This window comes from Arvicola amphibius, chromosome 7 (genome assembly GCF_903992535.2).
Source record: "Arvicola amphibius chromosome 7, mArvAmp1.2, whole genome shotgun sequence".
Lineage (NCBI taxonomy): Eukaryota > Metazoa > Chordata > Mammalia > Rodentia > Cricetidae > Arvicola > Arvicola amphibius.
The window spans coordinates 130,556,409-130,574,331 of record NC_052053.1 but is presented as its reverse complement, the minus strand read 5'-3'; the positions used below and the strand labels follow the sequence as shown (position 1 = coordinate 130,574,331).

The window sequence follows — 17,923 nt, the reverse complement described above, 5'->3', positions numbered from 1 at the left end:
CCCATTTTACATATGACCCAAATGATAAATAATATAAGATTTTCTTATGTTTTTTATAAGTATTCCTGACAGCATTTAGAAATATTATTATAATATTATATAATATTCTTTACTAATTAAAAATATAGCTTTGCAAATAAGTATGTTTATGATGTAATTAGTTCAGAATCCTCCAGTTGCTTTGTTTGGGCTGACGTCACCTGCTGTGTTTAAGATGCCACGTACTTGGATTAAAATCCTTTCGCTTTCCTATGCCAGTGGTCATGCTTCCTGTATTAAATTAGGAAGACATAGCACACTGTTGAAATTCAAATCTGTGGGTTATTGAAACTTAAAGTTTACCAAGCTTCTCTTTGCTAATGGTTATCATTTAATTGGATTTTCTTTCATTCTCTAAAAAGCATCTCACAGCCCTGCTAATTTTAAGATAAATTAAAAATTTCAGAATCTATAGTATTTTAGCTGCTGAAATTGGAGATGGCTTTTATTGTAGATATGTCAAATGGTGTTTATAGGGAATAACAGGATAAGACTGGTGTGAGCCAGTTCTCAGGAGACCCAGTGAAGAGCTGTGGATTTTGTTTTATATGGTTTCCACAAGGCCTGCCCCCCACTGTTCTCATTACCTTACATGCAATTCTTCTCTGCAAAATAGTGTTCTTGTCCAAAAGATTTACAAGATGTAAGTTATTTTGACATTATTTTTAACATTTTAATGGAAGGGTTAAACTTACAGAAGAGTTATAAAAGCTTCACTGTGATTACTCTGACTTCTGTGTTTATGTGTGTGTGGTAGGTGTGTGTATGTTATTGTGTGTGCACGTGGGGGGGCAGAGGTGGACTTGGGGCGTCTTCCTTGATTGTACTCCACCTTATTTTCTGAGACAAGGTGTTCATTGAGCCTGCAGTTCAGTGTTTCAGCTAGGCTGGCTGGCCAGCGAGCAAGAAGGGATCTGCCAGTCCCTGCTGACTCAGTGCTGGGATCAGAGATGCTCGCTGCTCTGTGTGGCTCTCATGGGCCTTCTTAAGTGAACACCTGCAGTCTAACTTCTCACTTTTTTTTTTTTGAGACGGGTTTTTCTGTATAGCCCTGACTATCCTGGAACTCACTCTGTAGACCAGGCTGGTCTTGAACTCACTGAGATCTGCCTGCCTCTGCAGATCTTCCTGGCAGATCCCTTCAAGTGCTGGAATTAAAGGTGTGCACCATCACCACCTGGTATGCATTATGCTTTTCTTCTTGGCATGGTTCAGGCCCTTATTTTCCGGTCTTTATGACAATGATCTGACTTATTTTTGTCTCATCTGCCATAGGCATGTATTTTTATCCATTTACCTATCCAAGCATATCTCTCTCTCTCTCTCTCTCTCTCTCTCTCTCTCTCTCTCTCTCTCCTATTGTTTTTGGGACAGGATCTTCCTTTTTAATGCCCATACTCTTTTGAATGTGTCACGTAGCTTAGTCTAGCCTTGACTTCATTCACGGTGATTCTGCTTCAGCCTCCCAGGTGCTGGGTTTGGAGGTGTGTACCCTTATTCTCGGTATGTTATTTTTAAAATATTCTCAAAACACAGCAATACTAAGCACATCTTTGACACTCCCTGGTTCTCATTAGCTGGCCAATTATAATTGTCCTTCATCTGTCCTATTTTGGAATAGGGGAAGGTTCTGAAGAGAACCAGACTTTCACTATATTTGCTTCTGGCAGCTTTAACTGTCAGTTTGATGCAACCTAGATTACTAGAAAAGGAAGCCGTAACTGAAGAACTGGCCAGATCAGATTGGCCTGTGTCCATGTCTGTGGTTTGTTGCCTTGATTGCTAACTGGTGTAGGAAGGCCGGAACTAGTGTGTGAAGGGCGCCACTCCTGGGCAGGTGCTCATGGCCTGTGTAAGGACCTAGCTAAGCAGGAGTCTAGGCGTGAGTTAGCAGCGTTCCTCCATGGTTACTGCTTCAAGTTCCCCCTCAAGTTCCTGCCCTGATTCTCAGGGATGGACTGTCAATCATGAGCGGGAATAAACTCTTTCTTACCCTCAGCCTCCTGGCTCAGAATGTCTAATGCACAGCAACAGAATGAAGCTATAACGGTGTTTACTCAGTGTTATATCAAATAAAAGGTGTATTTTCTGTTTTTTTTAAATGTGTGTTTTCACTTAAAAATGTATTACAAATACTTATTCCCCCGACTGCTTTGAGACAGGGTCTCTCTGTGTAGTCCTGGCTGTCCCAGAACTTGCTACGTAGATCAGACTGGCCTCAAACTCGCAGAGATCCTCTGCCCCTGGAGTGCTGGATTAAAGGTGTAAACCACCATGCCTGACATGAATGTTTTAATCCCCCAGTTCCATGGATTTTCATCAGTCAAGACATCTGGATCAGTGAGATGATCTGTCCGAGGTCACATGATCTGCTTTCATTTCTGTTTCTTGTTTTGTTGAGGGGAGATGCTGGGCCTCATGCTCCCTGGGCAAGTGTTCTCATCATGACCTGTATTGTTCCCTGTTACACATGAGCCACGGCCTAAACACCAGCACTTCCCTGTCCTGCCCTCTGCTGATGTTTCCATAGAGGCCTCTAGACTCACGCAGGCAGGGTGGGGCCTGCAGTTTCAACAGTGCTGGGGGACAGTGTGGCAAAGTAGAAGCTGCCCTTACCTAAACTGGGAAGTCTTTATGCTTTTCTACATTCTGGTTGCCCCCTGGCAGTGTTTCCTCTCTTCGCCGGGTATGTTAAAGTATGGCTTTGAAAACAGTTTGCTTTCAAACTGAGTGTGTCACTGTCTGAGTGTCTAGATACATGTCAGCTTAACAGTAAAAACTTCGAATTTTCTGTATTAAAGATACAATGCTAAGTCAAGATGAAGGGCCATTTAGTCAGTTCCCCAGGGACTACTTTCACCGAGTCTCCTTGCCAGGATGCAGCATGTTTTATAGCTAGCTAACTTTATTATTCTTCTTTTTAATTTCTGGCTGTTTTTCTTAACTGCTCATTTTTTCTTGACACTTTTATACATTTTCAGGATTTTCAAGTGAAAAAGACTATGTCAGACAAAACAGGTGTGGAATTGATACTGGAATTTAAGTTCTAAGGGTTACCAAGTATCTGCTTTATTGATGTATGTATATTGATAAGAACATTTTGTATGTAGTGCTATGTAGGTAAGCCAGGACCTTGTGTGTGCTAACACATTGTGTCAGTGAGCTCTATCCCTAGGTAACTGTGCTTCTCCTACTTCTTAGGGTTGGACTGTGGCTCAGGCATCCAAACTCATGCAGCCAGATAGTGCCTATGGTCAGGAGTGTTTGGGGTTGAGAATAAGTTCCAGTGGTGTCATCTGTCACCTGTCACCCAGGACTGCATCCTGGTGACTCTCTGAGGAGAGGAAGCCAGCTTTACACTCCAGGGTAGTTGTCAGCAGATGAGGTCTGCCCCTGGCTTCTGAGGATCAGGCCTTGCTCTGTGAACTTCCCCGATTGGTCTGAGCCTTGTGCAACTTGCATCATTTGGTGTGCCAGTGCCGAGCCCCCTTGCTCCCGACAGTTGCCCTTCTGGACATCCCCTCAGCTGTGGCCAGGTTCAGTTGAGGCCCGTTGACCCGAAATATCCCCTTATAGAAGGTCCCTGGAGCGGCCAAGTTTTTAACAATGTAGTTGGTATTGTTGCTCTGCCAGCCATCTAGAGTGACAGGATGGGATTTCTGTCACTGTCCTGTTGTTAGAGGACTGTTTGCCAGGACCCTCAGCTGGTTTTAAGGCTTGGGAGGGGTGTAGGTTTGTTCTCAGGGGAGGACAGCCTGGCTCGCACCTGCCTCTCTGCTTCTCTTCCCTGCCCCTGGGAACCAAGACTTCCTTTTTGGGTAGTTTGACCTTTTCCTGTATCTTTTACATCCTTTGGGAAATAGTCTTATCTTTTTCTTACTCTATCTCTTTCATTGGCTCATACAAAGGCAGCCTTTAGTAATCTTTCTTGTGCAAATGTGGTAACCAGTATGTGTGTGTGTGTTTTGAATGATTTGGGAATTTCATGGTAGATAATCATGTATCCCTCCTATTATATGTCTGATATTGATAGTTGGATATTTCTTCCATCCTCTTGATTTATAACTATGATCAGATTATAAATTAGCGTGTGTCTAAGGTGCTCCCCTCTTTCCATAAATTTCATACATTTTCCACACAACTTTCAACAGTGTTTATTATTGGGGTGACGGGACACCTATTTATCACCCCTGTTGCTATGGACAAGTGAATGGTGACTTTGTACAGGCTGAACTATAAGTAGACTCCAGAACTGTGCTCGATGAAGTCATGCATGATCAAAGCATAGCAAACAGAGGAGGAACTGGTAGTGTGGGTGCTTATGTGGCTGGGGTCAGCATCACCAGGAAGCCTTCACTGACAGGTGCTGTATACCGGCTGTAAATACAACTCCATCTGAATCTGAAAGCTTTTTAAAATTATTCTCAGTTTAAGCACTTCAGCAATGAACCAGGTGTGCTTACTTGTTAAGCAATGATTTTCTCAGGAGCGAAGCTTTGCACTTCCATCACTGGCGTAATCACTAGTGGAAGGAGGTCGCTGAAAAACAGTTTTCCGTACTGTGTGGGGTGATTTTAGTGCCGTATTGTTACTGTCTAAAGGATGTATTTTGAGAGGAAGCTGGTACTAGGTAGTCATTAATTTTGTAGTTTTCAGCATTTAAACTATGAACAAAAATCTAGAGATGTTATTCGACTGACTCTCTGGCAATTGCATAGATAAGGCAGTGAATGGTAAATTTTACCTGACTGTCAATGCCATAGAGCTTTAAAAACTTTGATTTTGTATGAGTGGGAATGGATGAAGTCCTGAGCAAACGTGTCGTTGATGTGAGCATGGTCATGGCAATAACCCCAGTGCCCGTGGTCCCTGGTTTCCGCTGTTGGTGTGTCTCCATCACAGTGTGTTGCCCTCTGAGTCCCAGCTTTTCTAAATGTGTGTCTGTGGTTCCTTCATTCTCTGTGCCCAGTGAGGTCAGTCCCTAAGCAGTGCAGGCCGTGACAAGTGGCACCGGCACAGGGAACTTGACTGTTCACATTGGTCAGTGAAGGAGCGCTCCCATGAGAAGTGATCAAGTGAAGATGAGGGGAGCATATTCTGCGTATCAAGTGTGAACCATGGGACGGGCAGAATCTAGAGCTAGTAGTGTATGTTGGTGTTAAGCTCAGAGAGTTGTCCGGACATGGTGGACTGCAACCTTGTGCAGACGGACCCTTCAACACATACATACATGCAGGCAAAATGTTTTTAACATAAAATCGAATCTTAAAAAAATAAAATAAAATAAAAAATGCCAAAAATTATTCTCCTGTTAAATGATGTGAATGAGCATAGTGGGTCATTGGTGTGCCATTGGTGAGATAGTCTGTTGAAAAGTAGATTAAAAGCCTGGCGGTGGTGGTGCACGCCTTTAATCCCAGCACTCGGGAGGCAGAGGCAGGCAGATCTCTGTGAGTTTGAGGCCAGCCTAGTCTACAAGAGCTAGTTCCAGGACAGGCAACAAAGTTACAGAGAAACCCTGTCTCAAAAAAAAAAAAAAAAAAGAAAAGAAAAGAAAGAAAGAAAAGTATATTACATATATTGTGAGTGTGTATAAGGGAATTAGCAAATATATTTGAATTATAGATGAAGTATACCACAGAAGAGAAATTAATTTTATTAAGGGCTCACATTAAAGTTGGGTCTGAATGAATGAAACGTGTTGAATGGACTTCATCGATGCAATAGTGAAGCTGCTTGTAGAAACATTTGGCAACCTGGGCCAGACACCTTTCTTGGGTACCAGATGTAGGGACTCATACATAATTTTACTTAATATTACAGTTGGTGGATAAGTTGGAATGAACACATGTCTTTTAAATTGCTTATTTTCTAAAGATAGTCTGCAGTTACATTTATTTAAGTTTGATATAACAGATTGCAGGTTGGGGTCAATGTTAGGATTATGAAATATATATTGAAAACCGCAAAAACTTTGCTGGTCTTCATTTTTAACCATACACACACGTATATCTATCACTCTCTGTTACAGTCATTATACAAAAATCAGTCCACGTCAGGTAGTTATCAGTTAGGTGGAGACCAAGGAAAAGAGCCTTGAATATATGATAGAAAACACTTTATTTATTTGTACCTAACAGTTCGTTTTTGTTCATGGAGCAGGGTTGTACCATCTAACGCTGTCTAGACTGGAACTCACCTTGAACTCACTTGTCTTTTGTTTTAATCAGAGATAAGGGACTCAGCTGCTTCCTCCTTTGGTGTGGGCGTCTGTATAAATGTGCATGTGTGTGAGAACCACTGGTTTGGAAGCAGTGTTTCTTCATGTTGCGTGTGGCCAGTGTCTGAGAGCTGTAGCCCTGGGTGGGTAACTCTGGAGAATGTTCTGCTGCCATCTGAAAAACAACGGGCTCTCAATCCACAGGTCTCTCTAGCAATCTCACAAAGGAACAGTTCCTTCAAGATAAAATGAAGTAGTTTCTTGGACTTAACAGTAGCTCCATAAGTACTTCAGCTTTTGTCTTATATGCAACAACGTTCTTTCTCCACAGCTCCTCTTTCTTACCTCACATGTCGTGGTTGAATGATGTGGCTTAGGGAGAAGGCTCGTGGAAGGGCTCGTACGGCTCCTCCAGAGGACCTGCCTTCAGCTCCCGGCACCCACATCAGGTGGCTCCCAACCACCTGTAACTCCAGCTTCCGGGATTTTGGTGCCCCTGGTCTCATGGGCACTTGCCTGTGTGTGCACACCCTCCTCTCTCACATATACAACTAATTAAATAATTAAGTTAAAGAATTTGATTGTCACTTTTCTGGTTTTTAAATGTTCTTTATTAATATATACTAATTAATATGTAATTTTGGGCTTCATCCTACATTTTCATGTGTGTGTATATAACACATTAAACCCATTACCCTTTTTCGCCCCCAGTCCCAGTTCCTGTTTTTAATGCTTATTCCCCTTTGTCCTCCCTCTCTTCTTTTTCATCATCATGAATTTCTCAGGTCGTCCTCTTTCCATCTTGTGTTAGTGACATCCAACATCAAGGGCAGAAAGATTTGTTCTGCTCTCAGTTTCAGGGTGCTTTGGGACGGGTGCAACAGCTCTTGTCATGGGGCAGAGGCAGCAGAGGGGAGCGCAGGGACAGACATGAGAACCTTCATCAACTACACCTTCTTCACACAGCCCTGTTGACTGGGGCCAGGCATCTAAAACATGGTCCTGTGGGTCCAGTTTCCACACAGACCAGACACTTTTAGGGTCCTTACCTAGTTTTTACGTCTTATCATTTTTATGGCGCGCGCGCGCGCGCGCGCGTGTGTGTGTGTGTGTGTGTCTTTTGGGAACTTAAAAGGAAAAGTCAAAATGAAGTCTTGGCCTGTGCCATCCTGGCAGACACTTGGTCTAATTGCTTTTCTCACCTCTTCTGGACCCACTCTCAGGAGGACGAGAAATCTTAAGTTTCCTGGGAAGCAAGCTGATTTGTAGGCTTAGGGCTGAAGGAGCCTCACGATTACATTCAAAAGAAAAAAGTCAGGAGTTCCCTGTCAGTCTCCCATCTTCCTCCTTTCCCTATGCCTTCTGGCCGTGCGCTGGGTCTTGTGTAAATGCAGCAGCGAACAATGTGAGTTATCCTTTTTATGCAGGGTGTTCCCGGTTTGCACTACTGCTTCCATTTGGCCTAACAGGATGGCATCTTATTAGCTTTCATTGTATAAGGCAGTGAGGAGGAGTCTCCTGAACCCTAGAAAACCTGTTCATCACGTGGTTATAGGGCAGGGGAAGGATGTTTGTGGGTTGAATTCTCAGGCAGTGATTTCTATCCCTATCTATCAGAGACGTCCTTGTTGTGTTAGGACTCATTTTTCAACATCGTTTTTAAAATGATAGGAAGTGGTCTATTTCATGGGTGAAAACAGTGTCAGACAGTTCAGCTGCTAGTGTGAGGGCTTAGGCCTTTTTATTTTGTTATTTGGCAGTCTTAATAGTTTTAATTTATAGCTTGAAATGGCTATTTTTCCTTTTTTTAATTGATTTTATTGAGCTATACATTTTTCACTGCTCCCTCTCTTCCTCTCCCCTCCCCTTCAACACTCTCCCATGGTTCCCATGCTCCCAATTTACTCAGGAGATCTTGTCTTTTTCTATTTCCCATGTAGATTAGACCCATGTATATTTCTCTTAGAGTCCTCATTGTTGTCTAAATTCTCTGGGATTGTTATTTGTAGGCTGGTTTTCTTTGCTTTATGTTTAAAAACCACTTATGAGTGAGTACATGTGATAATTATCTTTCTGGGTCTGCAACACTTCACTCAAAATAATGTTTTCTAGCTCCATCCATTTGCCTGCAAATTTCAAGATGTCATTATCTTTTTCTGCTGTGTAGTACTCCATTGTGTAAATGTACCACAATTTCCTTATCCATTCTTCGGTTGAGGGGCATTTAGGTTGTTTCCAGGTTCTGGCTTTGACAAATAATGCTGCTGTGAACATAGTTGAGCACATGTCCTTGTCGCACGATTGAGCATCCTTTGGATATATACCCAAAAGTGGTATTGCTGGATCTTAAGGAAGGTTGTTCCCTAATTTTCTGAGAAATTGCCATATTGATATCCAAAGGGACTGTGCCGGCTTGCATTCCCATCAGCAATACAGAAGTGTTCTCTTTACCCCCCACCCCCAACCTCTCCAGCATAAGTTGTCATCAGTGTTTTTGATCTTGGTCATTCTTACAGGTATAAGATGGAGTCTCAGAGTTGTTTTGATTTGCATTTCTCTGATAACTAAGGATGTTGAGCATTTCCTTAAGTGTCTTTCAACTGAAATGGCTATTTTTGTTTCTACTCCTAACCAACTTTTGCACAACCAAATCTTGCTTCTTCAGGTCGTGAGCAGTGCCAATAATCACACAGGTTAAGTGAGGAGACAGGGTTTTTTTTTTTTTTTTTTTTTTTTCCAGTAACCAGTGAAGGGCAGGCTCTGGGGGTCAGGTTCTCGGATCAATTTCCCACCTCCTGTTAGTCCTAGCAGGTGAAAGAAATGGGCACAACGTTGATAACTTCTCCAGGAGGGTGATGCTCCATGAACTCTGTCCCCCCTTTCCACTCGACCTTGCTTGCAGTTCCCAGGATGTCGTGAAAATTGTAAATTACGCTCTGGAAATGTCTCGTAATTGCAGCATGACAGTATGAGGGGAAGGGTCGAGTAGCTAGGAAGAGAGTGGGTAGCAGTGTCCGTTAGGGCCGGCCTGGCTTTGGTGGGTCCACATCGTTTTTCCCACAGAGTTCCCACTGTGACGTGATGTGCGCCAGTTTTCCCTAGTGCATGGACTCCCTCGGGGCTGTGCTTGGGTGAGGGTGTACTGTGGGGGGATGGAGAACAGAAGCAGTGCCTGGTAGAGTGGAATGTTCCACCATGACAGTGTTGCCCTTCTGTCCAGAATGTAGGGAGAGAGCAGTGTACACTGCTTTGGAGGGTGCACTCTGGGAATTTGAAATACTCGCTGATGGCATTGACCACACCTAGTCACATGGTCACACCAGTCAGAGAGGTTCAGAAGGAGCTTTCAGCTGGGTCAACACGTCTCACTGAACTTCTGTTACGGAAATAAGACTGCGTTTCTCTATGGTTAGAGCAGCAGAAAGGATTTTCTTTAGAATGGTTGTGTTTCTAGTTTTTTCACTGACGTTTCCAAGTAGACAAGCTGAAAAGACATCATCCCAGTTCATGCATTTCCCTTTGGGCCTTAAGGCAGACTTACCTAATAGTTCTAGGCATGGGGCTGAGATATGCTACAAAACAGGTTGCCATGATCTAGCTAAGTTTTCTTTTCTTTTGTGATGTTGAGGATCAAACCAAGGGCCTTGTGGGTGCTAAGCCCATGCTCTGCCACTGAGTCCTGGCACAGCCAATTCCCATGTTTCCCTGTGCTGTTTTGGCTACTTTGTTTATCTGTTTTCTTTTGGCTAATTTTCTGCTGGTTGTCTTTGTATACCTAGGTATGGCACAGTCCCAAGGTTGGCTGAGAAGATACTTCAAGGCCTTCTGTAAAGGCTTCTTTGTGGCAGTGCCCGTGGCAGTCACGTTCCTGGATCGGGTTGCCTGCGTGGCACGAGTGGAAGGAGCCTCGATGCAGGTGAACACGAGTTCTGCTTTGTTCTGTAAAGCCCATGCTCCGTTGTCTCTTGTGTACTGGGAATAAGACCTCACCCTAGTGTTTCCGTGCTGAGTCCTGGGAAAGTCAAAAAAGACATTGAAACTAAAGTTTCATCCTTTCAGCTTTCTTTTTCTTTTCCATTTTTGTGGTTTTCTCGAGACAGGGTTTCTCTGTGTAACAGCCCAAGCTGTCCTGGAACTAGCTCTTGTGGACCAGGCTGGCCTCAGACTCACAGAGATCCACCTGCCTCTGCCTCGAGTGCTGGGACTAAAGGCGTGCGCCACCACTGCCTGGCCCCAACTTTCTTTAAAAGGCTCCTGATAACTATTATAATCAGAGTCGAGATGAACAGAATTAACTACCAAGTAGGTCTCTGGGTCTGTACTTTGATTTTTCTGTGAATTACAAATGGAGACTTAAAGAAAAAGTATTAAATGGTGTTGTTTTTTAATGACTATGGCTACATTTAAACACCTGTTTAAGACTAAATTAGCCAGGTAGTGGTGGTGCACACCTTTATTCTCATGCAAAGGCACACAGATCTCTAAAAGTTCGAGGTGAGCCTGATCTAGAAAGACAGTTCAGGGATAGCCAAGGCTACACAGAGAAACCCTGTCTTGAAAAACCAAACCAAACCAAACCAAACCAAACCAAAACAAAACACCCAAAACAAAAACAGAATACTTTTGTTTAGGTTAGATTCAGTGACTTGGTTAATGTGGTTCAGTTTTTCGGAAAGTCTATGTAACTGATTCCTGATTCCAGACAATCTAATATGCTCTTTAAGTGAGTTACTGATTAAAACTACATTAAAAAGTTTTAAGTTAGTTTTTATTTTTATTGTGTGTGTGTTCAGGTGTGTGCATGCTATAACTATAGTGCATATATAGAGGTCGGAAGATAATTTTATGGAGTATGAGTTCATTTGTGTTTCAGGGATTGAATTCTTGGAGCCAGGCTAGCTCAGTAAGCATTTTTATCTGCTGACTCGTCTTGTCAGCCCACACTGAGTAAAAATATTAAATACAGTTTATAGTGGAAGAGCCTTGGAGTGGAGATTTCCAAAAATTTTGTACAAATAATTTTGCGGAGTAACTCAGCAGAGGTTTTATTGAGGAACTGGTGTTTAGAAGCTAACATGGCGAGAAGTTTTGTGCAGCTGAGCAGCTCGCATTTTGTAGCAGAATTTTCTTGGTTGTCATCAGCATGTATTAAGGTCACGCATTGTGCCAAATATATACATAAAGTGAATATATAGACTTCCAAGAGATTCTAATCATGCAGAGTAATCTAGTTAGGTTTTTCTCTTTGTTTTGCTTAGAACTAGTTAAATCACCAGTTTTAAGGAATAAGGATGGATGTATTCCAACATAATTACAGTGTTAAAAATCAGACCGATTCCTCAGTGTGGAGGTCAGCAGAATGTTAGGTTGAGGCCTCGGGGGAGGCTGGTGTAATGCTAGGTTGTGTTTATGTTTGCTTTTCTTCCTTCATTTGAGGGGTCCTGAGGCCCTCCCCTTGCTCAGATGGTCTTGACCTCAAACCATCCATTTCCGCTTCCTTCCACAGCAGGACACCAGTAAATTTGTTTATTAATTTGATGAAAGAAATATTTTAACGCACACAGCAACATGCAAAGCATATGACTTATAGGTATCTGCCTCTGTTTATAAATGCAGTTGAAAACATTTAATAAGACTTGGTCTTTATGTTTTATTTCTTTTGTTTTCAATTCCTAGCAGCCTTGTCTTAGAGATAATCCCCAGGGGGAAAGGTAGATTTGCTTTGTAGAGCTTTTGAGTCAGATTTATCATTTCAGATTAAAGCTGGCTTCTTCACAGCCAACCAAATCCTTTGTTGGAGCCCTAGGACCTTTTAGTACTAATCAGATTAATAATGATTTTCTCCAGTGTCCTTAGTGCTCTTTTGCTACACAACTCCCACTGTCTACAGAAGGATTTTTTTTTTCTGTAGAATACAAGACCTCCTTACTTGGAATCTAATGATATTTCAGGGGATTATGTCATAGTATCCTAATCTTCATACTTTTAGCTCAACATGTTCCTACTGAGAGCATATAGTTATGGCTATGGTGGGGAGCACCAAAGGCATTCATTAAAATATGTGAAGTATGATTTTTGCTCATAAGACATTGATTGTTTTGTGGAAGAACAAATTTTATCCCTAGTGAGGAAGGCAGAGAAGAGAGCGTTAAGTCATGTCATTCCCAGATGCCGTTCAGCCGACTGTTATTAGCCTTACGCAGATACACTTGACTCTGCAGGTGCATTAGTAATGCCTGCATCATTCCCAGCTCTACGCTTAACAAGTGTAGTTTATTACCTTGGAGTTTGTTTGGTACTACGTGCCAAATCCCCTTGGTTACAGGTTATAGGAAAATAACTTGAGTTTACCTAGGTCTACAAATTCATTGGAGGGTTTAGCATGCAGCCATGATTGGAGCGGCAGCTTGGCAGCTGTCATTAAGAACCGGGGCTAGGCTTCTCTCTGATGCTATGTTCACTGTCACCAAGAACAGGGACACGCCTTCTCTCTGATGTTATGTTCACTGTCATGAAGAACTGGGACCAACTGTCTCTCTGATGCTATGTTTGCTTCTATCTGCATCTTTGTATAATTTTTTTTTGCCATCCATATCAGGACATGTGGAGTGTGAGCCACTCACATGCTTTAAAATGCCCCATTCTGTCGCCACCTGACAAATGTCACACTTCTTTGAAATTAGAAAAATCAGTAGTTCTCCTATATACAGATGATAAACGGGCTGAAAAAGAAATCAGGGAAACATCACCCTGACAATAGCCACAAATAACACAAAATATCTTGGGGCAGCTCTAACCAAACAAGCAAAAGACTTGTATGACAAGAACTTTAAAACTCTGAAGAAAGAAATTGAAGAAGACACCAGAAAATGGAAAGATCTCCCATGTGCTCTTGTGTAGGTAGAATTAACACAGTAAAAATGGCAATCTTACCAAAAGCAATGCCCATCATAATCCCAGCAAAATTCTTCACAGACGTTGAAAAAACAATACTCAACTTTGTATGAAAAAAAGATAACCAAAACAATCTTGTCCAACAAAGGAACTTCTGGAGGTCCCACAATCCCTGACTTCAAACTGTGCTATAGAGCTGCAGTAATGAAAACAGCCTGACATTGGCATAAAAGCAGACAGGATGACCAGTAGAACTGAATTGAAGACCCAGATATCAATCCACACACCTACAAACACCTGATTTTTGACAAAGAAGCTAAAAATATAATATGGAAAAAAGAAAGCATATTTAACAAATGGTGCTGGCATAACTGGATTCAACATGTAGAAGAATGCAAAATGTTTATCACCATGCACAAAACTCAAGTCCAAATGGATCAAAGGCCTCAACATAAAACCACATACTGAACCTCATAGAAGAGAAAGTGGGCTTAAGTACACTTGAACACATTGGCCAGGAAACCACTTCCTAAATATAATCCTGGTAGTACAAATACTGAAAGTAACAATTAATAAATGGAACCTCCTGAAACTGAGAAGTTTCTGTAAAGCAATGGACATGGTCAACAAGACAAAATGGCAACCTATAGAATGGGAAAAGATCTTCACCAACCCCACATTGGACAGAGGGCTGAGCTCCAAAATATACAAAGAACTTAAGAAACTTGACATCAAAAGAACAAATAATCTAATAAAAAATGGGGTACAGACTTAAACACAGAACTCTCAATAGATTAATCTCAAATCAAAATCTCAGATGAAGCTAAAAGACACTTTAGAAAGTGGTCAACATCCTTAGCCATCAGAGAAATGCAAATCTAAACATCTGAGAGATTCCATCATATACCTGTCAGAATGGCCAAGATCAAAAACACTGATGACAGTTTATGCTTGAGGGAATGTGGAATAAGGGGAACACTCCTCCATTGCTGGTGGCAGGGCAAACTTGTACAGCTACTTTGGAAATCAGTATGGTGATTTCTCAGAAAATTAGGAAACAATCTATTTCAAGACGCAGCAATACTGCTGCTGGATATATAACCAAGTATTTACACAATGAAGTACGATACAGCAGTAAAAAATAATGACATATTGAAATTTGCATGCAAATGTATGGATCTAGAAAAAAATCATATTGAGTGAGGTAACCTAGACCCAGAAAGACAAATATAATACGTACTCACTCATAAGTGGCTTCTAGACATAAAGCAAAGAAAAAACTGACCTCGAGTCCACAATCCCAGACAACCTAGACAACAAAGAAGATCCTAAGAGAGACATACATGGATCTACATAGGAAGGAGAAAAAGACAGGATCTCCTGAGTAAATTGGGAACATGGGGGCCCTGGTAGAGGATAGAAGGGAAGAGGGAGGAAGGGAGGGGAACAGAGAAAAAACGTACAGGTTAATAAAAACAATAAAAAGTAAAAAATCTGGGGGTAGGGGGAGACCATGATTGACTCAGGCTCTATCAAATTCTCTTACATATGCATAGGTCAACTTTGGCCATCAGGGTGAGTGTTATGATTGATATAGCATTGGATAAGTACACACTCTCACCTGTGCTGAGTTATCTGTGTGAGATTAAGGGTGTGTGTGTGTGTGTGTGTGTGTGTGTGTGTTGTATCTTTAAAATTTTTTTTAATTTATTTTTTTGGTGACAGAATCTCTGTAGCCCTGGCTGGCTTGGAGCTCAGTATGTAGATCAGACTTGCTTTTGTCTCCCAGGTGCTGATATTAAAGACATGTACCACCACAACTTGTCGGAGCATCTATTTAAGTCACATTATTTGTGAGGATTGAGCATGAAGTACAGGTGACATTTTCAAGAGGACAATGTTTTCAGGTGAAATTGGAATAGATGTTCTGGAAAGACAGGAGAAATGCATTTGTCTCTATAGCCTCTGGAGTTCAGATTAACTTCAGTTAACAGATCATTTACTTTACAGCTACATTAGACATCACTGTCTTAGAATTGTTTAAGACCAGAAATTTACACTGAATACATTTGTTGACTACATAGTGACTCTTCACTGTGTTTGAAGACATAGTTGCTAGCCACAGCTGCGATGCATTGAGCAGGTCTAGACCCTGGGGTTCAGCAGATTGGTTGAGATTGGAATAAACGCCTGCCTTTCCATTTCTCTGGTTGTGGGGATTTCTAGATGTCTCGGCACATCCTACAGGAAACACTCTGGACTTTTTTTGGATGCAGCCTGAGGCTGTTATCCACTATAAGGCTATGGTTGGGTCCCTGAAGATGGGTCCTCTGGATTGGTGGTGAGGTGTTCTTGTACTAAGGCTTAAAACTCTGAAAGGAGGACCGAGAAATAAGAGGCAGGAAGGAAAAACACCGCAAAGAAAGAAGAAAGCAACGGCTGATGTAAAGGTCAGCTGGGTGCTACAGAATGACGGAGGCAGCTGGAGACGTAGCGCCGTGAGCAGGGGTCAGGACTGAGGATCTGTGACAGAGACTCAAGACGGAAGTGTGCTACCCGAAGACTGATGAGTCTCAATGAGGCCATGACATATGTCTGCTGCATGTTCACGTGCATTAGTTCTGAGGAGATGCCGCATTGCACTGTTCATGGATACATCCTTGTCATTTGGAACTCATGTGGTGGATATTATTGGTTTTAGAAACCTGGTATAAGGTACTGTGGTGGTTTGAATGAGAATGGCCCCTGAAGACCCATGGACAGTGGCACTATTGGGAAGTGTGTCCTTGCTGGAGTGGATGTGGCTCTGTTGAAGTGTGTCACTGGGAGCTGGATTTGAGGTTACAGATCAAGCCAGGCCCAGTGTCTCACCCTCTTCCTGCTGCCTGTGGAATCCCCATGTAGAACTCTCAGCTGCCTCTCCAGCACCATGTCTGCCTGCACGCCACCATTCTTCCTGCCATGATGGTAATGGACTGAATTGTCCACTAGTTGTCTCCGAGGTGTAAGCCAGCCCAGATTAGATGCTTTCTTTTGTAAGAGTTGCCACGGTCATGTTGCCTCCTCACAGTAATAAAAATTCTGACTAAGACAGGTATTTCGTTGTTTTGTTTTGAAGAGGCCTTATTAATTAATCCCAATTTTATTATTTTAATTTATACCTTAAAATACTTTAAGTATGATTTAGTGATATCTAATGATATTACATATAAAAGTGAGAAAGGTATCTTAATCATTTCTGCATTTTTAAATCTATGATATTAATTTTGTCTCCGGGCGTACTTCTGGATATAGACACTATGGAAAAGCACTGATTATGGTACTGGGATGCAGTCATTTGTCGTTTTAAGTACTGAGCACTGTAATAGATATTATACGTGATAATGAATCAGACGCAGACTGCCTTTGAGACACTCTTACTTTACTAGAGGAAGTTCAGGACTTACAGCATGATGAATTCATCTACTGTAGACCATGTCCATCTCCCAGATAGATATTTTATTATTATTTAGTATATCCAGAAAGTAAAAGTTATTAAATTTAGCATATCAGTTTGTTTAAGGCCAAACCCGAAGTCAACTCGTGGAACCAGGTTTCTACCTTCAGGGAAGCTGAAGAAGGGAAAATTGAGTTAGGAAGTGTTTCCTGTAACCAAGAGGACTCCAGGGATAAATGGTTGGTCATAGAGGTTACTTAAAAAGTTACTTTCTTTTGAGCTTACCAAGAAATATTCCTTGTTTTTTTATAAACCAATATAGACATATTTGTAAACAAATGGAAGCTGGAATATCTGCTGTGTTTTGAAAATCTTTAGTTTTCAGATACCTCAAGCCCAGTTGTACTGTCATCTTAGTGTGGCCTGTCTTTAAGTCAGATTTGTAACTTAAATATTATTTTTTTTTTAAAAAAAAAACCCAAAGGCTGAAGCATGAAATCTAATTAAGGATATTTGTACTCTTACTCTTTTGACTTTCTGGGCTAGTGTTATGGCAACACCGAATATTTACCCTGGGAGTAAATTTTGCCATAAGAATTCTTTATATCTTTACAAATACTTACTGTTTGCAGTGTAGCAGGGAAATTTGTTTTTAGGATTTTATCTTTGAAAAACAATTATTTACTTTAAAAACAATCCTCAGTAGTTCTTTTCTTAATGTAGGTTTTCTAGTTTTAATTTGCAACTCCTTAGCCATTTTAATAGAAGGATACAGATTATCAGATGGAAAGAGTCCGGTTAGGTGACAGTAAGTCATAGATGAAACTAAAAAAAAATTAATGAACAATGATGAGTTCAATTGAAAACAGTGTTCAGCTTATGCCATATTTTTTTTTAAAATATAGGTTTGTAGATACAGTCATTTGGATGAGACATCCCCTTTGCAGTGCTCAGCAAATAACGATTGTGGGCACAAACTACTGGTTGATGATTATTCATGCTGACCTGTTATTCCCTGTGGTGCACATGAATCAATTCTACTGCTTGTTGAAAGGTTACCTATGAAAGTGATGCACTTTTTTCTCTTACAGCAGCACCATATTACACAACGTTAATTTAATTCAGGAAATGAAGACTGATACTGCATACAGTTGAAACTACAGAGGGGATTTGTGTAGGTGGAATGTAATTATTCAAATTAGAACTTCAATGAATTACCGGGGCTTTTAGAGCAAAAGGGTGCCCTGGGAATGATTCAATGACCTCACGCCCAAGTGTTAGGCTGTATTGGACTGAGAATGCCTGCAGCAGGGTCACTGGCTTCGGCAGAGGTG

At 41.5% G+C, this 17,923-nt stretch overlaps 1 protein-coding gene across 4 annotated transcripts in view; it reads left to right on the top strand.

The window, feature by feature from the left end:
- The window catches only part of Immp2l (inner mitochondrial membrane peptidase subunit 2), an 811,392-nt gene that overhangs the window by 31,785 nt on the left and 761,684 nt on the right, over nt 1-17,923 (top strand). For all 4 annotated transcript variants that reach the window (XM_038337160.1, XM_038337162.1, XM_038337163.1 and 1 more), the window contains exon 3: nt 10,039-10,175. In XM_038337160.1, coding sequence (XP_038193088.1) covers nt 10,041-10,175 — 135 coding nt within the window. In that variant the 5' untranslated portion in view covers nt 10,039-10,040. The remainder of the gene's footprint in view (nt 1-10,038; nt 10,176-17,923) is intronic.